Source organism: Geospiza fortis, unplaced genomic scaffold (genome assembly GCF_000277835.1).
Source record: "Geospiza fortis unplaced genomic scaffold, GeoFor_1.0 scaffold206, whole genome shotgun sequence".
In the NCBI taxonomy this organism is placed as follows: Eukaryota; Metazoa; Chordata; class Aves; order Passeriformes; family Thraupidae; genus Geospiza; species Geospiza fortis.
Window position 1 is genome coordinate 2,060,950 of NW_005054311.1, and position 25,723 is coordinate 2,086,672.

At 38.4% G+C, this 25,723-nt stretch overlaps 1 protein-coding gene across 1 annotated transcript in view; it reads right to left on the reverse strand.

The window, feature by feature from the left end:
- GALNT1 (polypeptide N-acetylgalactosaminyltransferase 1) overlaps positions 1-19,154 on the reverse strand; it is a 61,970-nt gene extending 42,816 nt beyond the window's left edge. Inside the window, exons 1-2 of the mRNA XM_031055658.1 lie at positions 18,984-19,154; positions 2,403-2,632 (exon numbers count right to left, since the gene is read on the reverse strand). Of these exons, the coding sequence (XP_030911518.1) occupies positions 2,403-2,541 (139 nt within the window). The 5' untranslated portion in view covers positions 2,542-2,632; positions 18,984-19,154. The remainder of the gene's footprint in view (positions 1-2,402; positions 2,633-18,983) is intronic.
- Between the last annotated feature and the right edge of the window lie 6,569 nt (positions 19,155-25,723).

The following is a 25,723-nucleotide window of genomic DNA, read 5'->3' on the forward strand; positions in this document are numbered from 1 at the left end:
GCACAACTGGAATAAACATAAACTCTTCAGAAAAACTAACTCCTATGTTGAGTAAGTTCATCAAATGCCATGGAATTCTTCCATGAATTGCAAAGAGAAGCTATAAAGCAGAGTGACATGGACAAGAGGATATTAAATTCAGAACACTAGCATAATTTATGCTGAGTCAAGGAAACTAATTCAATTATGGAAATTAAAAGCAGAGGAAAAATGAAGTGAAAAAGCAGATTTTGATAAAAGCTTCACAGACAAAATAGCCTCAATGTTATCTGAGATGACTCCAGGCACCATGAGCAGGAGTAAACCCACTAGAGATTCCAAATCAGTAAACTACTGGAACAAGTAAAAATATCTATGATCAGGCATGCAGCTTGGTTAAAAGGAAATGTCACAGGGTCAACCAAGGTTTCTAGCAGACCTATTCCTGCACCTTACTACAAATCAGCTGTTAAAAAAAAAACCCAAACAAAAAAAAAAAAAAAAAAAAAAAACAACCCAGAAAAAAACCCCCACCCCCAAACAAGAAAATGTACAAAGCTATATAAAGCTATATACAAGGTTTTGTTTGTTTACCAGGTTTTTTTTGTTTACCACCCAAATATAAGATATTAAAAATGTATTAAGAATCTTAACACACACAGGTTTGGGTAAAGGTCAGAATGAAGGCTGTACTCAACTAAGTAAAATTAGTGTTGCATAGGGAAAGTCGTAATACTAATCTGTCAAAACTGAAGACTTTCTCTCACCTGAAGGTTCCCACAATGACTTCATATGTAAAGTCATCTGAAATTTCAACATTATCAATATATCACACTAAGTTGATAGATATTGACTTCACCTGCTGTTTTCTGGCATAAGTTATCTGCTTCATGGGAAGCCAAAAACTGGATCTATTCCTACATAACACCACATCAGTCATTGTCTTACCACGTAAGAATTTCCAAACTTCTGGAGGAAAAAAAAATAAAAGGACAAAAAAAGACAGTTCCAGTAGAACACATACTTTCTACATGAGCCTAATTAATTTTCTTGCCACTTTGCTTTCCTTTTACTGAAAAAGAAACTCAAAAAATTCAATGCCAGCAATGGAAAATTTAAGTTAGTTCTGCAAAATTCAGGTGGATTAGAGCCCCTTTAAAATGTTCATATGCAGCTGTGAAACCAGGAGTCCAGAGGTGCTCAGCACAGAAATTCTACATTCCATACAGTGCTCTCTGTGGAGACTTATTGGCTTGTTTTCATCACAGGGAAAGAAAACAAGTAAACCAAATCTGACACTTCTTAAATATCTCCCCAGTGTTACTCTGTAACAGAGCAACATTATTCTTAAAATACTTCTGAAAATTTCCCAGAAAGGTCAAGGTTCACACCAGATGTCAACAGGTGAAAAAGTTTTTTGTGATGGAAAGCAATAACCTTGAGTATAATTAACCAATTGGACTTAACAATTAGCATCACTGAAAAGGTTTCCAACATCAGCAGTGAAACACAGACACAGCCTTTTCAGAGAGAGAGACAACAAACTACAGAATTAGATGCTTCACTAACAAACTGGAGGTGGCAGCTGCCTGCAGTTCTAAATGCATACACTGAGACATTATAGGGATGAGAAATCTCCCTGCACCAGTCTTTTCTCCCATGTGATCAACTATGCTAACTTCCCAAAAATAACATTGGCAACATCAATAGTAGTGCTGTCAAAAAAGCCCAAAACAAAACAATCTCACATTCAGCTCATCTAACTGGCACTCAAAAACTTAAGATGGTAATAACAAAACTGAAAGCTTATCTGAAAACCTTTAGTATTGAATAATACAGCCCTTCAAAGTTATCTAGATAAGCATGCACTCATATTTGTCACTTTTACATTCAAGTTCATTCTATTATCATAAACCTTACAATATTTACTATGCCTTATTGCTAGAGTCTTTGTCCAAACTTTGGGTTAGGTGGGTTGTACGGCAGGGGGTGTTTTTCAGTTTGGTTCGTTGAAGTCTTTTTCAGCAGAGGCAGGCAGACAAGTGAGCTTGGTTGCTGGTTTGGTTTGTTTTACTGGAAGGTCTAATGAAGTTAATAGTGCCTTTGCTTCCTCACTCATGGAAATTTAAAATATGCTTTAGACTGCATTAACATGGCTTAGATTTCTGCACTTCTTGTTGCATAGCTTTTTAGGGTTATTTCATGCATTAGTGCTTAAAATTCTACATCTTAAGTGTTTTAAGTCTGCAACATACATCTCAGGCAACATGGTTATTCCCTAGTCATTCAAAGAAACACAATATTCTGTGACTCCTAAATGCTGACACAATGCTACATTGTTGAAGGAAAAAAATCCCAAATCTTTAAAAAGAGTGCAATTTTAAAGGAGCATAGTTTAAAGAATACTTAGGCAGAAAACTTACCATCTCCAGCTGGCAGGCCTCGTTCCTTTTTTTCATCACATTTATTGCATTCACTGAAGTACAGCAATAGAAACATATCCAGAAGGACCCAAACCAAAGAGGTGGCAAGGACCACCTTGCAATATGCAAATTTTTTCATGGCACTTTAAGTCAAATACAAAAATAAAAAAGTATAAATAAAAATATCAACAGGGCTTTTTTAATCCAGTTTGAGAGACAATGTTCTATATCTGGAAAAAAAAAGAAAAAGAAAAAGAAGTCATTTACCTGAGATGCTAAATGCAGAAATTTTAACTCCATTTTAAAGGTAACAATTTCATTATCTTATGATGTATGCAAGAAAATTAATGTCCTCTGCATTTCAGTGAGATAAGAGAATGGGGTCAGTTTTAGCAGCATTATTCCAATCCTTTATGAGGTTAACACTCATCACCTGAAACATCAAAATGAGTGACCAAAACAGAATCCTCTGCTGAGCCACTGGAAAAGAAGGTAGGCATATCCAGTGGCACGAAAAGAAGCTCTCTGGATCCTCCAGAAACCAGGCCAATCCAAATGAATGAATGAAAACCAGGAACATCTTGGGGAAGTAGGGTATCACTCTCTACTGTGTGACTCCCATGGCTAATATTTCTCATGCTTCTCCCATGTAGCACACACTGACATTCTGGGTCCATCACTAGGAATGCTGGCCTACAAATGCCAGGATTTTACACAGGGTCTAATTGCCTATTACACAAGTTTCACAAAGACAAATGCTTTGCACTTCCAGCAAACCAAAACCAAACATCCCTTTTGGTAAAACAGAACAGTAGGCAAGGTTAACAAAGTACCGATGAGCCACCAGGATCATTTACTAGTATTCAAAGCTAAAGTTAGCAAGTCTGACACTTAAATTGCCTTTATTAGCTTAATGTTTGATTATAGAGCAAACCTCTATATATTTTTTCAATGTGTATACATTACAATTTTAGAATGACAACCTTTGAAATTTTCTTTTGCCCTACTCAAATTACAGATTTTGTTACAAAGGCTGCATATTTCTATGACTAGTAGGGCAGAATCAAGAACAGCTTTCAGCTTCCTCACACTGAAATAGGAAGGGTTTAATTTTTAATTATTTTTTTAACCACTACTGACATATTTCAACTCAAAGTACTCCTGAAATGTTTACCAGTGGGAACAGAATACCAGTTAAAACCAGAATTGTAGATACTCTTCACACAAAAAATGAAGGGAATTAAATAAGAAGACTCTAAAGACATGCTAGGATTTTACAAATTACATACACTAAGATTTTCTTAAATGCTTTCAGTGAAAACTGAAGAATTTATTGAAAAGAGAACTTTAATCACAAGCCTTTGTGCTGGTTTGGACTGCTGTAGAGTCAATTTCCTTCACTGCGACCAGTAGAGGCCATGTTTTGGATTTGTGCTGGAAACAGCATTGATAATTCAGGGATGTTTTTGTCACTGCTAATCAGTGCTTACACACTGCTGAGGCCTTTTCTGCTTTTCACCCCACCCCACCAGTGAGGAGGCTGGGAGTGCACAAGAAACTGGAAGAGAACACAGCAGGGACAGCTGACCTCAACTGACTAAAAAGATATTCCATATCATGTAAAGCTCAGTATATAAAGCTGAGGCAAGAAAAATGAAGGAGGGGATGTTTGGAGTGATGGCTTTTGCTTTCCCAAGCAATTGCTGCATGTGATGGAGCCCTGCTCTCCCGGGGGGGATGGCTGAACATCTACTTGTCCATGGGAAATGGTGAATAAACTCCTTGTTTTGTTTTACTTGTTTGTGCAGCTCTTGCTTTAACTCAACTCATTTTTCATTTTTATTCGTCCCATTTTCTCCTCCATCCCATTGGGGTGGTGGGGAGTGAGTGAGTGGCTGCTGCATGGGGCTTGGATGCCAGCTGGGGTTAAAGCACATTCAGTTGTGACTACACAAACACCTCATTAAAGGTCTGCATCGTTAAGACTGCATTTCCTTTACTATTTCATTGCCATAATCTGACCCCTGCCTCCTCTCATCCTTCTTAAGGGAAAATACCATGACATCCCTTTTTTAAATACAGCTTATTTCTTCTTATTGGCAGCAGACACATTCCTATCTCCCTGTACTCCTTTACACTGAAGCCACACAGCTCTGGATGGCACAGCAACAGAGGAGCCTGTGGCCTTCCACTTGTACAAGGCTAGAAGGGTGTACAACCCTCTGCTTCCTGCAGAGGTTCATATCAAATGCCAAGAATGAATTATTTTTGGGATCTCAGCTTGCATCTATATAGTTTTGGTGTACAGGGATGACTGTTAAAAATTAGGAACTGCAGAAGTATCTGTAAATAACAACCTGATGATAAAGTAACAGATGAAATTGCCACAAGGAAACATTAAGTGACATACATGATGAAAAAACTACAGGGGTTGTTCAGTTGGAAGTTTTTTGGTTGGTTTTTTTCGGTGTTTTTTTTTTTTAATAGATAGGAGGATAGACCTGAACTGTGGATCTTGGGACCTGTACTATGAAATTCTGTAAAACCATCAGTAGCAGTGAAAGAAAAATAAATTTGTTACAGACTATGTAGAAAACGGAAACCAAACCACCACTACTCCATTACACAGTATCTGCTCTCTCATCTTGAGTGCTGTGTGAACATCCAGTCTTATAATTTCAAAAAGGATATAGAAGGATTAGAAGGAATAACTGAGAAGTGCAAAAGGATGAATACAACAAAGAAAAGCTTTATTATAGGATGAAAGTAGCATTTTTCCTGGCTGGAAACAATGTAACCTAAATCAAGTGGCAGGTCTATAAAATCAAAAGCTGTATGGAGATGGTAAATAGAGATCAAGTGTTGCCTTTTACTTCTTATATTGGCAGAAATCAAGTGAATTTAGCAGCAAGAGGTTAAAATCCAGAAAAGGAATTTATTCACTACAGTGTGCAGTCATCCAGGGGAGCTGCCTGCCACCATCCCCTGCCAGCACTGCAAGTCTCTTCATCAACTAATAAATGCCAAGTCCTCACCCCTACTTCGGTCAGTCCCTGACTGTGAACCTCAAGTCACTGCATTCCAGGAGAGTACAGCAAGGAAGTATCATTCCAGTTTCCACTATTCTCTGCCCTAGATATGCACATCAACCACTGGCAGAAACAAATACTGTATACAGACAAAATTTGTCTGACATAGTGCATGACTGCCTTTAAACTATTCATACAATAGGTTTCTTCTGGTCCAATCCAGACACCATAGAAATGATTTGGCAAAGAATGAAGACACGCCACCACCCTGCTTGTTCTTAAAGAACACAAATGCTAATAAAATACATGTTTTGAAAGAAAACTCTACCAATTCTTTTAATTTCACACTTCTTGAAGTTCAGACTTGTGAGACATTAGGCCATAAAGCAGTGTAAAATCCACAGGAGAACAGTGCTTTGGGGTCCTCAAATTAGCAAGACACAGGAGAACCACAATCTAGACTTGCCGCTCTATATCAAGCGCTTTAGAATGTATAGCCTGGCAGTATATCTGCCTCTAACAAAAGAAAATTCCTTTGTCAGTTCACTGAAATGTCAAAAAGACACTTTGTGAACCCTTTGAACCCTTTGAGCGTTTGGGGAAGTGATGAAAATACAGCTATGCAAAAGTTCAACACACAGTTTTCCATTGATAAGGCCCTTCCCTGTGCCTTGAGATGAAGGCTCTCATTCCCTTGGGCAGTCTATCATCTCACGAATTACACTGCATTTTTACCACTGCTTCTATGACAGCACTCCCCTGTCTGCTTCCTCAGCACAGCAGTGAAGCAGAGGGGCCCAGAAACTCTTGATGAAGCAATTGCTCTTAGCATACCAGAGTCTTAAGCCAGAGCTCTGGGAACAGGGCTCCGCCATCCAGGGCTTGGTTCCTCCCTCTGCTGCTGGAGACGCGCTGGTGGCCTCAACCACAGGAGGAACATTCTGCCTGTGTGCTGCTTCTTCAGTGGAAGAGGCTAAGGAGCAAAGTGAGCAAGGATGAACAGCAGGTAGGTACATCTCCATAGAGACCTTGAAGTGCCATGAGTCTGTGCCCCATGATGCAAAAAAAAAAAGAAGAGACAGCTAAGCATTGCACTCAAAGGATAAGTGGATGGAAACTCCCAAAATGGAGGCTGAGAGAGACAAATCCAGGAAATTGTGGCAACAGAAGGAAAGCCTGCAGATGTGCCCTTCCACAACAATTATCCTGCCTGGGATGCTGTTGAAAGATTGATGAATAAGCCTGAGTAACATTTCCTGAGCACTTGAGGAGGTTCTCATATAATCCAGGAGTACAAGTTGGAACAAAGCAAAAGCAGCAACAAGTATGGCACTTTAAGGATAGCAAAAAAATTACAAAATTTTAAAAAGGCTGAGAATAATGCAGATCCAGTGCTCAGCATGCAAAGGCTAAGATATTCAATGCCTTTTTCAGCTCCTTTGTTATTGGAGGCAGAATCTGCAAGAGTGAAACTTCACATGCAGGACACAGACTAGTTCAGGGATCTCTTAAACCACTTGGGCATGCGCAATTCCATGGCACCAGAAGGGTGGCATGGAGGGTGCTGAAGGAGCAGGCTGATCTTACTGCAGGGCCGTTCTCTATCATCTGTGAAACATCTGAAATGGTGATCCAGAGATTCCCAATCCTCAAGATTAGGAAAAAAGTTATCATCAAGTAGGAAAGGAGATTCTGGAGAACCATCTGCTAAGTCAGTCTCACTTCAGTCCTTGCAAAGATTATGTAAGAAATCTTACATACAAACACACAAAACTCAACACCAAACCAAAAAACAAGCAACAAAATAAAGCAAACCCAATCGCAACCAGATCACCACAACACAAAAACTAAAAGGGAAACAGGCAGTACATATACATCAAAGTCGTACCATACTTGAACAATTTGGCAACTCACTTCAAGGAGAGCATTGGTTTGGTGAACAAGGGAAGAGCAGTGAATGGTGTTTGCATTAACTTCAACAGGGACTGTGACAGTCTTCCAGAGTACTTTTTCAGAACTTAGTGAGATTTAATCTAAAGAAGTGGGTTATCAGGGGGGTGGACTGCTAGTTGGACCACCAGGATTCTGACCAGCCATACAAAGTTCAGCTGACAGACAACCACTGGTGACATGTCTCTGAGGCCAAAGCTGGAGCTGACACTTGATAGTGTCTTTACTGAGAAGCTGAGGGACAGGACTGAAAGCACGCTCAGAAGGTTGCTGGTGACACCCAGCTGGGCTGGAGCACGCAGGCAATAGCCTGAAAGACCATGCAGGAATGGATCTGGGTGGCCAATTCAAGGGACATTCAAAGGCTAGAAAAACAGGCAGGTTAAAACCTCAAATATTCAGTAACTAAAAAGTACAAATTCCTGTTCTTAAAGGTCAAGTTGGATGAAGCCCTGAGCAACCTGATCTAGCTGGTAGCATGCCTTCCCATGGCAGGGGCTTGGAACTAGAATATGACCTTTTAAGTTCCTTCCAACTCAAATCATCTTATGATTCTACAAGTATTATCTATATAGGCTGGGTAGTACCATGCTAGGAAGCTGTTCTGCAGGAAGAAACATTTGGAGCCCGAGAGCAAATTCAAAATTAATCAGCAGTGTGTTCTTACGGCAAAGAAAGTCAATTGCATCTACAAACCAGCCTAGCAACCACAAAATAATCCCCAAATGCATAGACTTAAAAATTGCATTTACCTACAGAGTAATGTAATAGAATTGAAGATTTTTGCAAAACCAAGTATTTTTCATCCCTTCAAAATACTGGACTATAGATTACAAAACCCTTATACTATGGAAGAAAAAGGAGTATTAAAAGCACCTTGGAAAAGGTACGAACAAAGGTTGTACTTTATCAAGAATAAAGTGAAAAGAGGAAAAATGGGTACATTCAAGCCTTGTTATTTCTGAAGGTCAAGTGAATTTTTCTTCCCCGTGACAAAATGCATGATACATTTGACACTACAGGAAAAGGTCATCTTTAAAATTACTGCTCATATAAAGAACATTGTTTCACTTAACAACCTCTTTTACAAACACAGTTGGCATGGGAAAGAAAACGTACTCTTTTTCAGTATAGCACACAAATACTCAGTCATTTTTATCTTTGGATCAACTTTATCTCTGTTTATACCAGTGATCAGTCTTCAATATGACTTTGTGGCAGACTTGACAAAGGACTTCATTGCTGTTATTCAACTAAATCAGGATTCTACAGTGGATGCAGCACATAACCAGACAAAGCTGATGTAAAATTTGTTTTCCAGAATTTCAGATATGAACAAACAGTAGCTGGCACAAAATAAGGGCTCATCAAAATTCTGACACAACATTTACTATATTTAAGCTATTAATATCAATTTATACCAAATGAAAAATGATTAACTGAACAGCATCTAAGGAAAGATTGATGGCCTACACAAAACTGAATTTTCAGCTTCTCAGTCTACTTAGTAATGAGGGAGAAAAATTGGCATACTGTAAGGTAACATATTAGGCATGTGTATGGATTTTTGAGTAAATTTCTAAAAAATGGAGCCAACACAAATTGTTGCGAGCATTGTCTACAGCTCTGTATCTCTAAACTATTAGTGAGCCCAATCCCATTGGTTACATTCATATTTGAAAACGGAAGTCATGCCAACACTACAATCAGGTTCCAGATCTACTTTTGCTGCTGTGCTGATGTGTTTTGTTTTGTTATTTTTTTTCTTTTTTACTGGCCCATGCCCTAAATTGGTTCTCATGCTTGTTTGCAGAGAGCTCCTTACCATCAGAACATCAGTAAACAGGTTGGTTTGAGGATAAACAAAGCACTACCTTTCAATGCTATGAAAGCAAGTGACAAAAAAACCATTTAAAATAGGTCAGCCCATCACCTGTGGAAAACAGATTATTTTTCATCTTTTTCACAGTAACAGAAATGCACCCAGTAAATTTCAACAGGCAAAAATAATACTAAAGAGTTTTAGGATGCCAGTAGTCTTCTTCTCAGAAGTTAATATAAGAGAAGAATATTTCATGGGGCTATGCTCATTTGATGGATTTTGAAAGGTTTTATTATTCATCTGTTCAGTACAATTCAGCAAGTAAGTTCTGAGGATGTGATGAGAGAAAGCAGATCATGCTAGTCTGAAAACAATTCGTTAAAAGCAAAACTGCACTTCAGAAATATCTGAGAAATGTAGGTCAGTACAATAAATTTCTATCCTTCTCTCTCTGAGTAGGAAGACTACACTTTGAATTCATCAGAAGCAATTTTTTAATTCATAAGTCAATTTTTTAATTGACCATTTGAAAAAAACATCACTTATGTTTCTAAAAATGGTGGGCCTTGGAATAAAGGCAGAATAACAAACATAGAAGTGGCTGACTACAGCTGAGAAACAAGGATGAACTTCATACACAAAGGCAGAAGCTATTGGTTCATGCCTCCTTTCCTACAAATTAACAGAATGCATTATACTTACAAAAGTAGAAGCTCTTGTGAGGTTGAAATCTCTCATCACATAGAAAAGCAATACCAAAAATGGAACAACAGTTATGCACTCCAACTACAACACTGTCAAACTGCTTACAGCTATATGGAATTACGTGACTGTGTACTTGAACCTCTGATTCTCCCTATTCAGAATCACAGAATCATAGAATACTTCAGCTAGGAAGGGACCTTCTTACTCAAGTAGTCTTTACTTAACCTCTAAACTTTTAAGATTAGTTCTAAATACTTTTGCATAGTAAGGAAATAACATTTCTGAATTGAAAAGATTGGCTTTTATAAAGTTTGGTTTTTAAAACAAGTTCTTACAGTTAATGCAAGAATTGAAAATGCAATGTTATTTTGGTACCTATAGTTGTCAGAAACAACTATAGTCATTGAACTTCTGAAAACAGTTTATAATTTCACAAATCTGCGCTTAATGGTTTCTCAAATGAGCTTGTAAAAATGCCAAATTCCCTCAATACAGCATTTTTGAGAATGGAACAAAAGATTATTTACACAACTGCTCAAATGAAAACCTTTGAAAACACTTAAATTACACTTTTTCCCAGTCATAATCAGACCCATTTAGATTGACTTTATGAAAGCCCTGTCTTGCTTGCAGGAAGAAACTACAGTGGGCAAGGTTTCAAAGGACCAGAAGAACAATATTTTAATCAAATAATAAAAGTTTAAACCAATTCAATGCACAGATTTTGGATTTACATTCTTTTTTTCACAGCAATTTCTGCTATGCAAGAAAAGGAATAAATTGATCCAGGAGGGAGATGAAATATTCCTTATCAGAATATCACTGTAAATATTGCAAGAGCTCAAGAGGATAGCTAAAATTTGGAAATTAAGAACACAATAAAAGTACAAAGACCACTGCTGTCATATAACCAGCTGAGATTCACTAGATGTCTATTCTATGACTTTGAAGTAGATTTCAAATGTCTGAGGCAACAACTTCATTTCTCTGTTGTTCCACAGGTTGCATAAAAATTATCTAAAACCAGACATCTCATTCAGGGATTCTTCACACATTCCTATTTCCTCAACTGCTCTAAAATTTAAAATATACTTCTATTATGTCCAGTGAGAAATCAAATTACATTACTTAATATTGCCAATCTGATAACAAAAAAACAACTATACACCTTTTTACAGAACTGCTTCAGTTTTGGAGCAGATCATTAGATCAGGTTAACTGCAACACATAAGAAAATGAATACACAGATATATAACACCCTGAAGCAAAGAGAAGTAGGTGTTTGCATGGGCATAAGTTATTGGCTGTTGTTACAGTCCTGGCAGGTAAGTTCAAATCACTGCTATTCAAATCTTTTCCCTCTCAGACTGAACCACAGAACTGCCTCTCATGACAGGTGCAGAATAGGTAATCCTTTTTGGAAAGCAGATTTATAAGTCAAGAGACAGTTATTTCTTTTCCTAAAACAACTTCAGTCTTAAATTGGGTTACTGACACCTCAGATGCTGACAGAGAGCAAACATTCCTCTTCCAAGTCAGAGCTACTATGCATGCACACTCTGGGAGGGCGACTGAGGGTGCTTGACTAAGAGAAACAGCCAGCTGGAGAAAACAGGCAGTATTTTCATCACTGAGTATCAGAGGCAGCACGAAGACAATGAGCAATTCATGAGTGAAAAGCTTTTGTAGTTAACAGCAGCAAGAGATGATTTAAATACTGAGCTCATAAAGCCTTGACATGCAATAATTAATGGCTGAAGATGCATCAGTAAGACCTATCTGAGCCTTCTGCTACCCTTCACAGCAGCCTGGAAGGCTGAAGTGGACTAGAACCACTGGAATAGTTTTTCTTTTTGGAAGACTCACAGATGGTGACCCAGCATTTAGCTTTTTCAGCACAGCAACACCCCTGCCAATCAGCATCCCAGAGCTATAAACTGACTCCAGTTTTTAATAACTCCCTGAAGAGCTGTGTTAGCTGGACTTTCAACCCCAACACTACAGGACTTTTAGAGAAAAATTGAGGTCACATCAACACAGGTGTTCTAGGTGAGGACCTCCATTTCCTCAAGAAAAACAATCTGTCATGTGAGGTACAGGCTGTGCAAGTTTACCATTACTCAGAAGAAACAGCTTAAAACTAAGTAATTTTAGGCTCCCTGATGGATCTAAATGGTCTTTAAAGAAATTAAAAGCTGAACTACCCAAAATTTATATTGCCGTGGAGTAGTGTCACAGTAGCAGAGATTAGGCTATTAGTACACTATTAGCTGTCTGCAAGGAAAAGCTGTAAACAGCCTAAACATGTTTTAGGCTCTCAGTCTTGTGACAGGATGTAACACAGTGTGATGGCTTCTAGCCCAAAGCAGCATCACCTGGCCTTACAAGGCATAGATTCCCTAAGAAACAAAGCATGTAAGCAGTCAAGGATTTCCAATAATCAAAAATTCATACATTTCCAAAAATTCTTTTAAATAACTTGGCAAGTGTCATTTGAGCTGTAAGTAGAATAGGCTACCTGATAGGACTTTTTTTAAAGTTAAATTTCTTTCTGAAAAAAAATTAATTTAGTATTGTGAGCCAGCTTCTTTTGCACTAGATTAGACTATGTGGAAGTAAAACCACAGTAAGGTGTTTCATGTTCTCAATTCTCATATTTTCCGTCTTCCTTTACAATGTTTCTGCATGGTTCAGAAAATCAAACTGACTTCCAAAATGTTTTAAAAGTTCAACATTAAAATGTCCAACAAACTCAGAATTTACCAGCTGAGACAGAGCTAAAATGGATACTATACTTATCAATAGGTCGCTCTTCAAACAAATGTGTCAAATAATAGAATTTTCTGCAGACTTTACTTTCTTCAGTCTGCACATGTCAACACTCAAAAATGTCAGGTAGCATTTGCTTTTGAAGTATTTTGAGGAAATAAGAAAATTCTTCTCGAAAACAGTGATGAGCACAGACAAAAGGGTCTCAAATTCCCTCTCTATTCTGCTATTAAGTTAGAAGAGAAGAAAACTAGAAACTCAGATGTCAGTATGAAAGAATTACAAACTTCAAGCAGAAATCCTTTGCTACTTGAAGGTCAGGTGAATTCACCATCACAAAACTAGCTACATATTTTTCATAGACAAAAACTTGCAGGCTCTGAACAATAAAATGAATAAATCTTACACAAGATATCCACGACACCTTCCTTGTATGTTGTAAGAAATTATTAAATCTTTCAAGCCAAGTCTCAAATGTTCAAAAATATCAAATCTCCATAAAGCTTCTGATTATTTTTTAGGTATGTATCAAAGCCACAAGCTAGAGTGGAATAAAATTGCTCATTAATTCTTCAAACACTTTTAAAGATGGCAGAAAATTACATAGGAAAATAGTCATCATTAAGGATGAATCACCAATGGGCAAGAATTTGATTTAAAGAAAAACAGAGTAAGCTAATTAGAGAAAAAATATTATAGAGGAGACTTCTGGAAACATTGGGTAAATTGCAGTCAATAGATTCAATCATCCTTTTGTGAGTAAGTGCAGAAACCTCTAATCCTGAAAACTTTCTACTGTAGATGAAAAATCCAGCAGGAAAGATCGAAAAAATACCAAATAACTTTGAAGAATATTTTTTCTCTGCCTTCAGCATATGTGAAAAATATTTAAAATAGTGTTTTAGAAGAAAAGCTTTGAAATAAGCACAGGTAAAGAAAAATTCATCATACATGCTGGGGCTATAGGGTGTTTATCATAGAGAAGCTGGCTGAATTCTGCCTAAAGTAACAGCAGAACTTGCTGAAAAATCAAATGCAGATATCAAGTTAAAAACTGCTGAACGGATAACACATGTGACTAATGGTGAAGACTTGAAGAATTAGGATATATAATTTGAAAACATATGGGTGACAATCACTTAACACACGGTGGGTTCTACCCCCACAAGGAAAATGAAGAATGATATTTCAAGTAGAATGAAGAATGGCAAAGAATTCAAACAAGTTAACAAGCTACCTCCCATTCCTTTAAAAGTGCCACTGCAGATAGTTTAAAATAAAAATTGAAAAGTACTACACCTTGTCATGTCTAGGGAAATACCCAAATTTTAACCAAAATAAGTCAGCACTTTTGCAGGGCTAAACACTTTTTGAAATATAGAGAAAACATCAGATCTCCGTCAACAAAAGTCTAACAACAACAACAACAACCCAAACAAAACAAAAAAAAAAACCCCATGCAGGTGTTTCTCTTTCTCTAGAAAGAAAAGACAGATCAGATATGGGGAAAAAAAGAAAAGCTATCACTGTCAAATTTTGGGATACATTAAAATTTTGCAAAGCTTCCCCCAAAAACTTGTGCTCCTTTCCACAGGCAAATAAAAACCCTACCTAGAGAGCAAAAAGGCAGTATTTATAGAGAAAGGCAATGTAGCTTTTAAGCATACAATCCCAGCTAAGCTTATTCTCACATCACAAAGCTGTGTGCTCAGCAGGTAGCTTCTGCTGCTAACAACTGTTCTGTGCTTAATTAACACACACAGTATTGCACTAAACATTAGATTCTTCACATCCATTCATCCCTCTCCCTCTTAGACTCACTTGTTTTAGAGGCAGCTTTTCTTAATTCTGTATTTTCAGAGATCACTGACAACAAAAATTTGAAAAATGCCACACTTTTATGTCCTTTGTTTTAATTGTTAATCCATGCAAATGTACACATGGTATAAAAAGAACAACTATGAGATTTTCTTCAAACATGAGATTCATCAATTTTTCCATGTAAAGTTTATTTCTAAAATAGGCAATATCCAAATTTTGGGTTCTATACTGAAGAGGGAAACAAGAAGAAAAGAACTCTCAAATAAAAAGCTAAAAAGGCAGAATAATAAATGCAGAGTTCTGGAAATCCTTTAGAACTTGAGAACACTTTCAAGACTGGACAAGACAAGAAGAAACTGATAGGGAGAAGTTGCTAGAATAGTTTTCAAGCAGACTTTTATTGCAATGGCTCTTCTTCAGGACTGGAGTCCTGGATCTTTGTCCATGTGGAATCTTGGTCTTAAGCACTGGTACTGGTATCTCCACAGGAACTGAGTCTAAACTCTAGAATTCAGACTTCAGGTGAGCTACAGAGGTTTATACACTGACATCACAAGAGAATTCACAGAGGTATCAGTACTGCCCATTTTGAGCAAAGCCTTGCAAAGGGGCTGGTTTCACACTGAGACATTCTCACCACAGTGTTCTACTCTCCCTTCCCTTTTCAGTACCTTTTTCCCTTTGCTGTTCAAGCAAGCAAACTATCCCTAACTCTGGCAGGGAGCAGCCATGACCAATTCAGGTCCCTGCAAGCAGATGCCCCCTCCAACCCCATTGCTCTTACGCTGCATCTCCTAGTTTGCTGCCATACCAACAAAAATCAAGATAACAGGTAATGTACAGACAGGATGGAAAATGATCTACTACTGCTGGACTCAACACTCTAAAAGAAGAGAAGAAAGTGACAGAAGAACCCACATACCTAAGAAATATAAAGCAGCCCATATGATTTAAAAAGTCTGGGGCACACAGTATCCACCCATCCAATAAATCTGTATCTGTAACTGTAAAAGTGGATAAATATGGGCTAAATCAGAGATTTTAATTGATCATGCACATACGTCTCCCCAGCTTTCAACTTCATTAAAAAAAAAATAAACTTTACATTCAAGGTAACATTTGGTCAAAAGCAGCACTACAGAAACTGAGTTCCACCGAAATAAAAGTCCTATTTTGTTAACAGCTTCAAAAATCTGCACTTTTTTTTAAAAAAGAACAAACTGATCATGCTTTGAGTTCATATATGGGAGAAAATACTAAAAAAGCAAAAATCAATAAAACTTTTAAAAAACAGTTTTCACTTAGGCCATGGAAATTATTTAAACAAGGTAATTTTCAAAAGAAAATGCTAAATTTTCATTGTTCTGTAAGAAATGCGTTTCAAACATTGCTGCATTTTATTTCTTGAATATTTTTTCTTTCTTAAATATTTCTTAGAAAAAAAATTGTCAGATTGTCTCACACACTAAACTTCAAGACCATACTCTTAAAGCTAGTGACTCCAAAACCTGTTTTTCGTCTGGCCTAACTTGTACATTTTCATCCTAGTTTGACAAATTTAAATAAAATAGCCATATCATGATATATAAAATGCATCAGTAAGGTAAAAAAGTAAATAAAATTTAGAATTTTTTATTTGTTGTGCTGTACAGCAGTCCAGAGAAGTCTGAAGAGTGGGATATGCAATTTGAGGCAGAAAGATTATTTTGTGGAAGAGTTCACTTGTTTCCCCAGTTACCTATAAGTGTGATGATAACAATTTTCTGCATAGTTGCATAGGGAGAAAAATCAGCAGAACATTCAGGAAGGCAGGTATGCATCAGACATCAGTGATGTGCTTAAATTTCTTCAGTACTTTGGTGCTTATTACTTTGCCTTTTTTTTTCCCCAGAAACTGTCAGACACTTCATGAAAATACGGCTAGTGTATTTAATTTGACATCAAATGATTTTTGAAGGTATAAAGCTTGTAGCAACTTGAGCTGTTTTACGATTCAAAATTAATTCCTGACTAGAAGCCAAGAGACAAACAGGTCACCATAAAAAAGGTCAGTCTGTCAGACAATATTAAAGAAAGGAATGTGATGGAGCTGTTTTGGAAATTCAACTATATAATAGCTGAAAATCACAGAATTTGAGAAATAAAATCACTGCTAAAATGTAAATTAAATCAGAGATCAGATATTTTTTTAAAACATCTTCAAAACTTCTGTGCTCCAAGATAATTGAAATTACTCTTAAATACATTTCCTGAAATATTTTACCTTCTCTGAAAGCTCTAGAATCTTTACAAGGAAAGACAGTAGAGATACCTTAGAAGCCAGACCATGGTTAAAGATTTATCAGCACACTATTACTGTCTAAGTAACTGCTACTCCAACACACCTGCCTTCTGCTCTGCCAGCAAAAATCTACACAGCAACAAAGAAACATAATCAGAGAACTGACACAGCTGAAAAAGAACCAAGAACAATTGTGTTTATTCACCCACATCAGCCTCTCAGTGCAGACTCAAGCCAATCGGGTATTCTCTCCAAAAGAAGTTATTTCTACTCAAATCTGTGATCTCATTAAACTCAACATTAGTCACAACCACAGAAGAGGTGATTGGGCCACCAGGAAAAAAAATTAGTGAAGATAGCACTTGAGTGGACAAAAGAAGTAAACCCAGAAGTAAAAAAATCACTCTACTTTTTTTTTACCCTAGATTTTTTTTTTCTTATCAGCCTCTACTACTAAAGAGTATTAGGTAGTAATTTTGGATATACTTTTTCCTCTCCACTAAACTGATACTTTAGTTCCAGTTATACCTCTGAAGGACTGAATTTAAGACTACATGTTAGATCTTTTGAGGTTGACTGGAAAAGGACCCACTCAAACATGAAACACACTTTTCCCATTTTGCAATGCTGAACCTGAATTTCAGAATTGGACCCAAAGAATCCTTCAGAACTCAGTCTGTGAAAACTAACCTATGAAAACTGCTAACAGGTTTCAGGAAAGAAAAAAATCAGGATGAAAAATTAGCACAAAATGTCAATACCAATGACTCCAAGTGCAGGACACCATTTAACACACTAAATACAACTGCACTGGTTAAACTTTTCTGCCAAAGGAAACGGACCTGTCACACAACATCTTTGCCTGTCCATCCCATTAAACTTTGGTTCTCCATCTTGCTTCAATCAAGCTTAAAAAAAGCGTTGGAGAGGCACACAGAGAGGAGGCTTCAGGAGTGCTCAGTTGTTAAACACCTCACTGCACAGCCAATGACTACACAGTGGTGGTTTAATAAATCATCTCTTGTCTGACAAGGATGCTTTAAGGGTACTGTGCTTGTTGTAGAAACACAGAAAATAAAACTCAGGCTTTCTTAGGTCATCTGGATGGAAAGTGGACCTGAATTCCAGTTCACTGGACTAAATAATTCTTTTCAAGATATTCTGAGAGGGTAAAGGTGAATTTAGGAAAACTAACAATGAGGTCCTTTATCCACTTGGACACTATGTTTCCCAATACTCAGACAAAACCACAGTAACAGTTTAATTAGGTCTGCACTAATATCTAAAGGGATTCTTATGGAAACTTGTTTAATAGCTGCAGAAAACTGAACTGGTCCAACAGGATATGGAAGGAACAGTAAAATATGGAATATGCATGCAGACTATTGACCCTGGCTGGATTCCAGGTGCCCACCAAATTCACTGTCCCATCTCTCCTCAGCTGGACAATGGAAAGAAAATATAACAAAGGGTTTGTGAGTCAAGATAAGGGCAGGGAGAATCTCTCACTATAACATGCAAAACAGACTCAAGATGGAGAAACAGTTCAGTTCATTACCAATCAAATCAGAGTAGGATGAGAAATAAAGCCAAATCTTTAAAAAACTTTCCTCATGCCCCTCCCATCTTCCCAGGCTCAACTTCTCTCCCAGTTTTCTTAACTTTCTCCTCCCCCTAGCAGCACACGGGAACGAGGGTTAATATCAGCTCATCACATCCTGGCTCTGCCTCTCCTCCACAGAGGGAAGATTACTCACATTACTCCCCTGCTCCCACAGGAAGCAATCCTTGACAAACTTCTCCAACTTGAGTCCTTCCCATGTGCTGCAGTTCTTCATGAACTGCTCCAGCATGGCTCCCTTCCATAGGGTGCAGCCCTTCAGGAACACGGCTCTAGCATGGGTCTCCTGTACAGTATCCCAGAGACTCCACCTCTGCCAGTGATGGGCTCAGCCTTGGCCAGTGGCCGGTCCCTCTGGGAGATAACTGCCATTGGTTCCATTGGACACGGGAAGTTTCTAGCAGCTTCCCAGAGAAGATGTGTCTAAGTAAGTCACTAGCAAAACCTTGCCGCACAAACCCAGTGCAATCCAGTGACAAAGCACAAGTGCAGTCATTAAGTGGTCCCTCTGCTCTGAAACACACCCAGAGCAGACAGACCTGACCAAAGCACCAAAAATTCCTGGAACACATTTTGTACTCACCTTCTCTGCAGGTCTACAGCCATCTGGATGGTCCAGTAGCACTGGTGGCAAAATCCTGACACATTGCTGCAGAGCACCTGTGGCAGGAACCGTACGGCAACAGACTGGCCTAGGCCATGTTGCTGTGAACGTAGAAGCAAAAGAGGTATTCCACCAGAAAGGTCTTAAGGCTGTCCTAGAGGAAAAACAGAAATTCAGATAAGTTCCTAGCTCAGTTCTGGCAGAGCTTGAGGTGCAAGGGGAAGAAAGTTTCCCATTTAAGATTTCAAAATCTAAAATCCCATGCAAGGGAAAAGGAGTCAAAGACTGTTTCTAAAAAGAGGCAGTGAACTGTGCTTGTGAGGAAAACAACATATGCAGGGAAGAGTGGAGAGGTGGAACAAGTCATCAACATTTTTTAGCCTTCCAGATGATATGATTTAAGTGGGAGGACTGCCTGTCCTCCCAAATAAGCTGTTATCTATTTTTGAGTTCTATATATGTCGTTCTCTATCCAATCATGAATACTTAGCACAACAAACTATGAATTGTTCTCAATAAGGCAAGAAAACAGCCTCCTCAAAAACAGCACACATTCACATGAGCAGCTCCCCAGATGATCACTCTTTTGGACTAAATCTTCCTATACATATTCTAGTTTATAGATGTAGGGGGTTTTACATTCTTCCATCTCTCGCCCACAAGTTAAACATTAGCATTTATAATGACAGCTTTTGGAAAAAAAAGGTGTTATTACAGTAACACAGACTTGACGCTTAAGAAGCAACGTTTTTTCACTTCTAGAAAAAAAAAGTGACACCTGAAAAATGATGCCTGAGCCTTTCCAAGGCTTATCCATTAAAACTGTAGCAATACTGAATGAATTCCTTCAAATCTCTGCCTTTGCCCAGTTAACACAGCAATGTCTGAAGAAAATTCTAAACAGCTGAAAACTAAAGAATGTGTCTTAACATTCAAGAGAGATTTGTTCAATTTTTAACGCAATTGAAATTTGTCTACACTTGGGTAATATTTGCCATATATTATTCCAGCTTGTATCTTGCACTTGCCATATTATATCTGAACCTACTAAGCTAGTCAAGTTTCTTGCTCTGACTGTTTAAACTGTTACCTCTGGGTATCTGTCCAGGTGAAAAACTTTGCACAAAGGAGGGAAAAAAAAAAAGTTGCTGATACTATGGTAACACAACACTATGGAGAAAGCATATGGCAAGGAAGGTTAAGATTGGCAATGATAGAAAAGGTGTTTGTCAGCCACCTAATTATTAATTATTACCCCAATACTGAAGCAGATAAAACTAGTGCAATACTTGGCAGTTTCCCTTTTTTTTTGCATACCAAAGTAGAACGGGAAAATGTTTTGGCTTAAAGTCTGACTATTAATAGAACTGGCTAAAGAGCTCCTTGAAATGATACCAATTTGTACCAAATCTGAAAAAAACAAGGAAGTTTCAACGGCCAGCAAAATAGACACATCCAGCAGGAAACCTAACATAAATAATGTTTGTTTCTTTTCTGAACAGGTTAATATAAGAGATCATGACATCATTCTGAAGAGACCCAACCTCCTTTATCAAAGCAAATTAGTTGTTGCCTTCAAGAGGTTAAACAGATTTCCATTATATATCTGACTAGGCTCTACACATTGCACTGTAACATGCAATACACCCACACAAAAAAAAAAAAAGAGTGTTGCTTATGTTAAATTAGCCTTTTGTGTAGCACTTTTCTTCACTAAAACACAGGTGCCTTACAGAGGTGTGTGGAGAACACGATCCATTTTTACTGCTGGGTAAACAGGTCTGTTACTGGCCAAGTGGCTGGCAAGTCTGGGAGCAAATTTTCTTCTACCTGCCTTAAAGTTTAAACTGAAGTATCTCTTTCCACATCTGTCTGGTTAGATGAAGATCCTTACTTTAGTGATTTTGCTAATTTATATATTTTTTCAAAGGATCCTAAGATTCTTTGCTCAGTGCTGTCCAGACACCATCCTTATAAAACACAAAACCAGAAGCCAAACAGTGAGAGGAGGGCACACAGGGAATGGCCCACCTTGCCATTAGTAAGCAAGGCACAGCTACCAAGGGCAGATGTTCACTTATTTGTAGCGAGCTTCCACACACTTAAAAGCTTATTATTTCCCTTGATCTTTTCTTTGGATTACAAAAATGCCAATTCAATCATTCCTTCTGCACACAGCACCTTTTCTAAATTATCAGTCATTACACTCCTGAGACAAATTAAGTGTGCCTACATCTTTCTTGAAGTACACTGGCCAAAACAGATACAATACTTGAATTTCACAATATAGAACAAAGCAAAAGGTTCAACTCCTCATCTTCCAGATTATACCACCAATTAGTCATGCCAATACATACACACACTTCTTCTTTGTCAACCATACTGCAGTGTCGGCTCTCATTTTACAATCCATGGCGAGGAATGGAGTGGCAGGAGAAACTTAACAGATGTTCTCCATATTTTATTTTGACCTAAATATAAAGCATTCAACTTATTCTTCTAAATCAAATCCTATTCTTCCAGGTCATCTTTCCAACATTTAAAATTTTTCTGAACTGCCATCCCACCTTTGTGTAACTGCATTTATTCCCAAACACATCTTTAGATTTCATAACCAAGCGCTAATTAGCCAGTATGAACAAGAACAGTTAGTTGAAACAATTTTACAAAATCCCATACAATATGTTTTCCTTGCTACTAAAGAGAACTACTGGAAAACCTCTGGCTACTGCTAACCTAATGAGTTTACACATATCCTAAAATAGCATTTTTTATCTAGGCCGTATTTCCTTAGTTTGCTCTCTAACAGTATCACATGTGGCTTTCTCCACTCCACAAGCTTCCTGTTAGAGGATATTACATTGCCTTGATTATGCATTTCTGATCTTCACAGAATCATAGAATGGTTCGGATTGGAAGAAACTTTAAAGACCATCCAGTTCCAGCCCCTCACCACAGGAAGGGACACCTTCCACCAGAACAGGTTGCTGAAGCCCCATCCAATCTGGCCTTGAATACTTCCAGGGACTGGACATCCATAACATCCCTGGGCAACCAGTTCTCATGCCTCACGACCCTCACAACAAAGTTCTTTTTATATCTAATCTGTATCTACCCTCTTTCAGCAGTTACCCATTATCCTACAATTATCTGTCCTTGTAAAAATCCCCTCCCCAACTCTCTTTTAGCTCCCTTTAGGTACTGGAAGGTCTAAGGTCTCCCTGGAGCCCTCTCTTCTCCAGGCACAAATCTCTCAGCATGTCTGCACAGGAGACGTGCTCCAGCCCTCTGACCATCTTGGTGTCCCTGTTCTGGACTCATTCCATCAGGTGCCCATGGTTTCTTTGCTGGAGGCCCAGAGCTGGGCACTGCACTGCCTCTGGGCTCTCACCAGAGCAGAGCAGAGGGGCAGAGTCCCCCACCCCCTTGCCCTGCTGCCCACACTGCTTTGGAAGCAGCCCAGGGCATGCTCATCCTTCTGGGCCGTAAGTGCACATTGCTGGGTCATGTAGAGCTTCTCATCCACTTAAAAAACCAACACCCACCCAACCTGCATTCGCACCCCAGGCCAATTCCCCATCCCCCCACCTCCTGCTCACATACAGGGCAGGATGGTATGGAATGTCTTTTTGGCCAGTTTGGCTCAGCTGAACCAGCCATGCTCCCTCCCAGCTTTTTGCACACCCCCTCACCATCAAGAGCATGAGGCACTAAAAATTCCTTGCCTTGGAGTAGGTCCTACTTAGCAACAACTAAAACATCAGTGTGTTATCAACATCATACTGAATCCAAAACACAACTCTGTACCAGCTACTAAGAAGAAAATTAATTCTATCACAGCCAAAACCAGGACATCACTTAAAAATGAAGAAATGTTTATTTGAAGCTTATTTAAACCTAAACAAATTTTAGCCAATCTAAAATGCTGACCAGATTCACAGCCACAATGTTTGTAGAGTGCAAAATATAACTGTCTCATATTCAAGCAAGTGGCTAAACTGAATAGTCTCAATATTTGCATTCCTATTATGCAGAGGACTTTCTTCTGATACATTTAATGTTTAAAACTGCAACAGTCATGCAGAGCTATCTATGCCCAATGAAATACCTATCCCTACTTGTCACACTCCACTTACCACTTTCACCTCTTCCAAAATATGATACCAATTGACTTTATGATTTTTTAGCCATGCATTACATTTCTAGTCTGTGCAGTCAATTTCTTTTGTATTCAGTGAAACACCTCCCTACACACGCAAAATCACGTGCCATAAAATATGGAGTCAACTCCATTGCATCAACTTTTTTTTCTACCAACTCATTACAGTGATATAACCCCACACAAGGTCAGAAAAACCAGTGCAAGAGACTGAACAGAAAAGCATTAAATTATTAGGGTGCCATTAAACTCTGAAGAAAACAGATTTGTAACACTGAGAAAACCACATCGTCTTCCTGTTATTCCTAAGTGACCAAAAATACATAAAAAACCCAGAGTACAACAAAACAACCACAGATTTGTTTCATAAGTCTCCATGGCTTTATCTTATACAGAAAGACAGCAAGGGTGAAAAATCATTTGAGTAAATCTTTCTTAAGGGAGACAGTAAGATTCATAGGCATCATTTACAACAGAAGCAGCAAAACCATAAAGACAGCTATTATGTTGAACAGCTGTTAAGTACACACTGCTATCATATTATCTCGCCAAAACTTAGGAAAAAACTGTCAAGGTAACAGTGGCTTTGATCAGACTGACATCTAAAATGCATGCCATTGCTTTTCTTGGCCTTCACTAACAGGTTGTTCACCAACCAAGCAATGATTCTGACACACACAGCCATGCAAACTATGCAGCAGCACCTTCTTCTCACAGCTCTCCTGCTGCCCATGGGGACAGGGACTCAAAGCAGCACAAGCCAACACAAGCAGTGTATGAAAGGGACCAAAAGTGATTGAACTCGCAGAGGTATTTTGAAGTAAATATGATTTTTAGAAGTCAACTGTAAAATACACCCCAACCTGTACCCCCAAATCAAGACTACTGAAAAGCTCTATTTCATGTTGGTTGAGAGCACTACACTGATGGAAAGCACCAGAAAAAAACCAAAAATACAGGACAGTCTACTGCTCTCACCAGTGAAGTCTATACTGTCATATTCAGCATCATTACTGTATGTCTTTGGACTGTAAGAAATAGCTTTTTCATAATATAAACTACCTACACAGAATTGTTCAACTCGTCCAAAAAAATAAAATAAAATAAATAAAGAAAAACCTATCTTTCATAACCTCACAACTGCTCTCCAGAAAGACAAAAAACCCAAGTTATTCAAAAATCAGGAGAAGCACTGCAGGTTTATAAAGATGATAGAAATCTTTCTTAACTATCACGATTCAAAAACATTAGTAAGGCAATCAGCAAAACCAGTTTATTTTGATAGCATAAACTTACATCAGCTTTAAGTAGGAGCACAGAGCATCAATCCAGACATGCTTGCTTCCAGTGGGACTATCAACAAAGAGTTGTGTGTTGACTGCTGCGAGCTGGCAAACACCCTTTGCACCTTCTCTTCAGCCACCAGGAAACACTACCCTCATTGTTTCACAAGTATGCAAAGCAACCAGTGCTGGTGTATATGGAGGATGTGAGCCACAGTGAAAAATGCATTAGACACCTCTCAGCCCCTTCAGCTGACAAAACATTCACTATGAAGGAATCCAGAAGCCAAAAAAAAAATTAATGTTTGTGTCAACTAAAGTGTTTTGTTTGCATTTGTTTGTTTATAAAGAGTGGGTAGCGTAGTTTTCCAGTAATGTTTCCATTGTAATAGGCTATGAAAACAAAGACTGAGCTGTACTTTGCTCTAAAAATTCCACTTTCCTATCCAATTTTAACTGCAGTCTTGTCCTCTCACCCCTTGCTGGGAAGAGCTCAGGTGGGACCAGCAGCAGATGCCCATCCCTGCCACTGCAGACAACACATTTCCTGTGCAAAGAGCACTGACTTTGGACCTCACATGCAACTCTTCACCACAAGTTACGCGAAGCTCAGGAGACATCAGATGGTTATCACTCACTCTAACAGATCAAGTCATCTCTCCAAAAAACACGAGTATGGCAGCAGCCTCAGACCCAGCAGCAGCAACCAGGCAGGATCACTGGCCCCTCCAGGGCTAAAACCAGCAGAACTCCACCTACACGTGTGTGTGCATAGCCATGTACACAATGTGAATTTCTCCACTTAGTTCTTCTAATTGTAGCTCAGTTTCCATTTTCAGAATACTGCTCTTTGCTAGAAAATGTGTGCATAATATTAACACTGGCAAATGCATTAACAAGGGCCCCTTCAGCTGAGAAAGATGGGACTTTCACATTTCCTAGTCTTCCCCAACTCATGAGAAAAGACTAAATGTTTCCAGACCTACTGAGTAAAAACATCCTATTTAATAATGAATGCAAAATAGCTAAATACATAACTACATTAAAATCAATGACAGCTGCCCTCATAAATTTTACATTCTGTAAAATTGCATGCCCTATGATCGATGTTTTTTTCAACAGCATGCAGAGGGCTTCAGGAGAGCTGCCTGCTTTATTCCAGTTTTAATATTCAAATGAATAATCTGTAACCTCCCTTTCTCTGACCTGATGCAAACACTCAGACAGTAGTAAAGCTTACAGGTGTGGATGGCATGGGAGAACAGAGTTTATGGGAA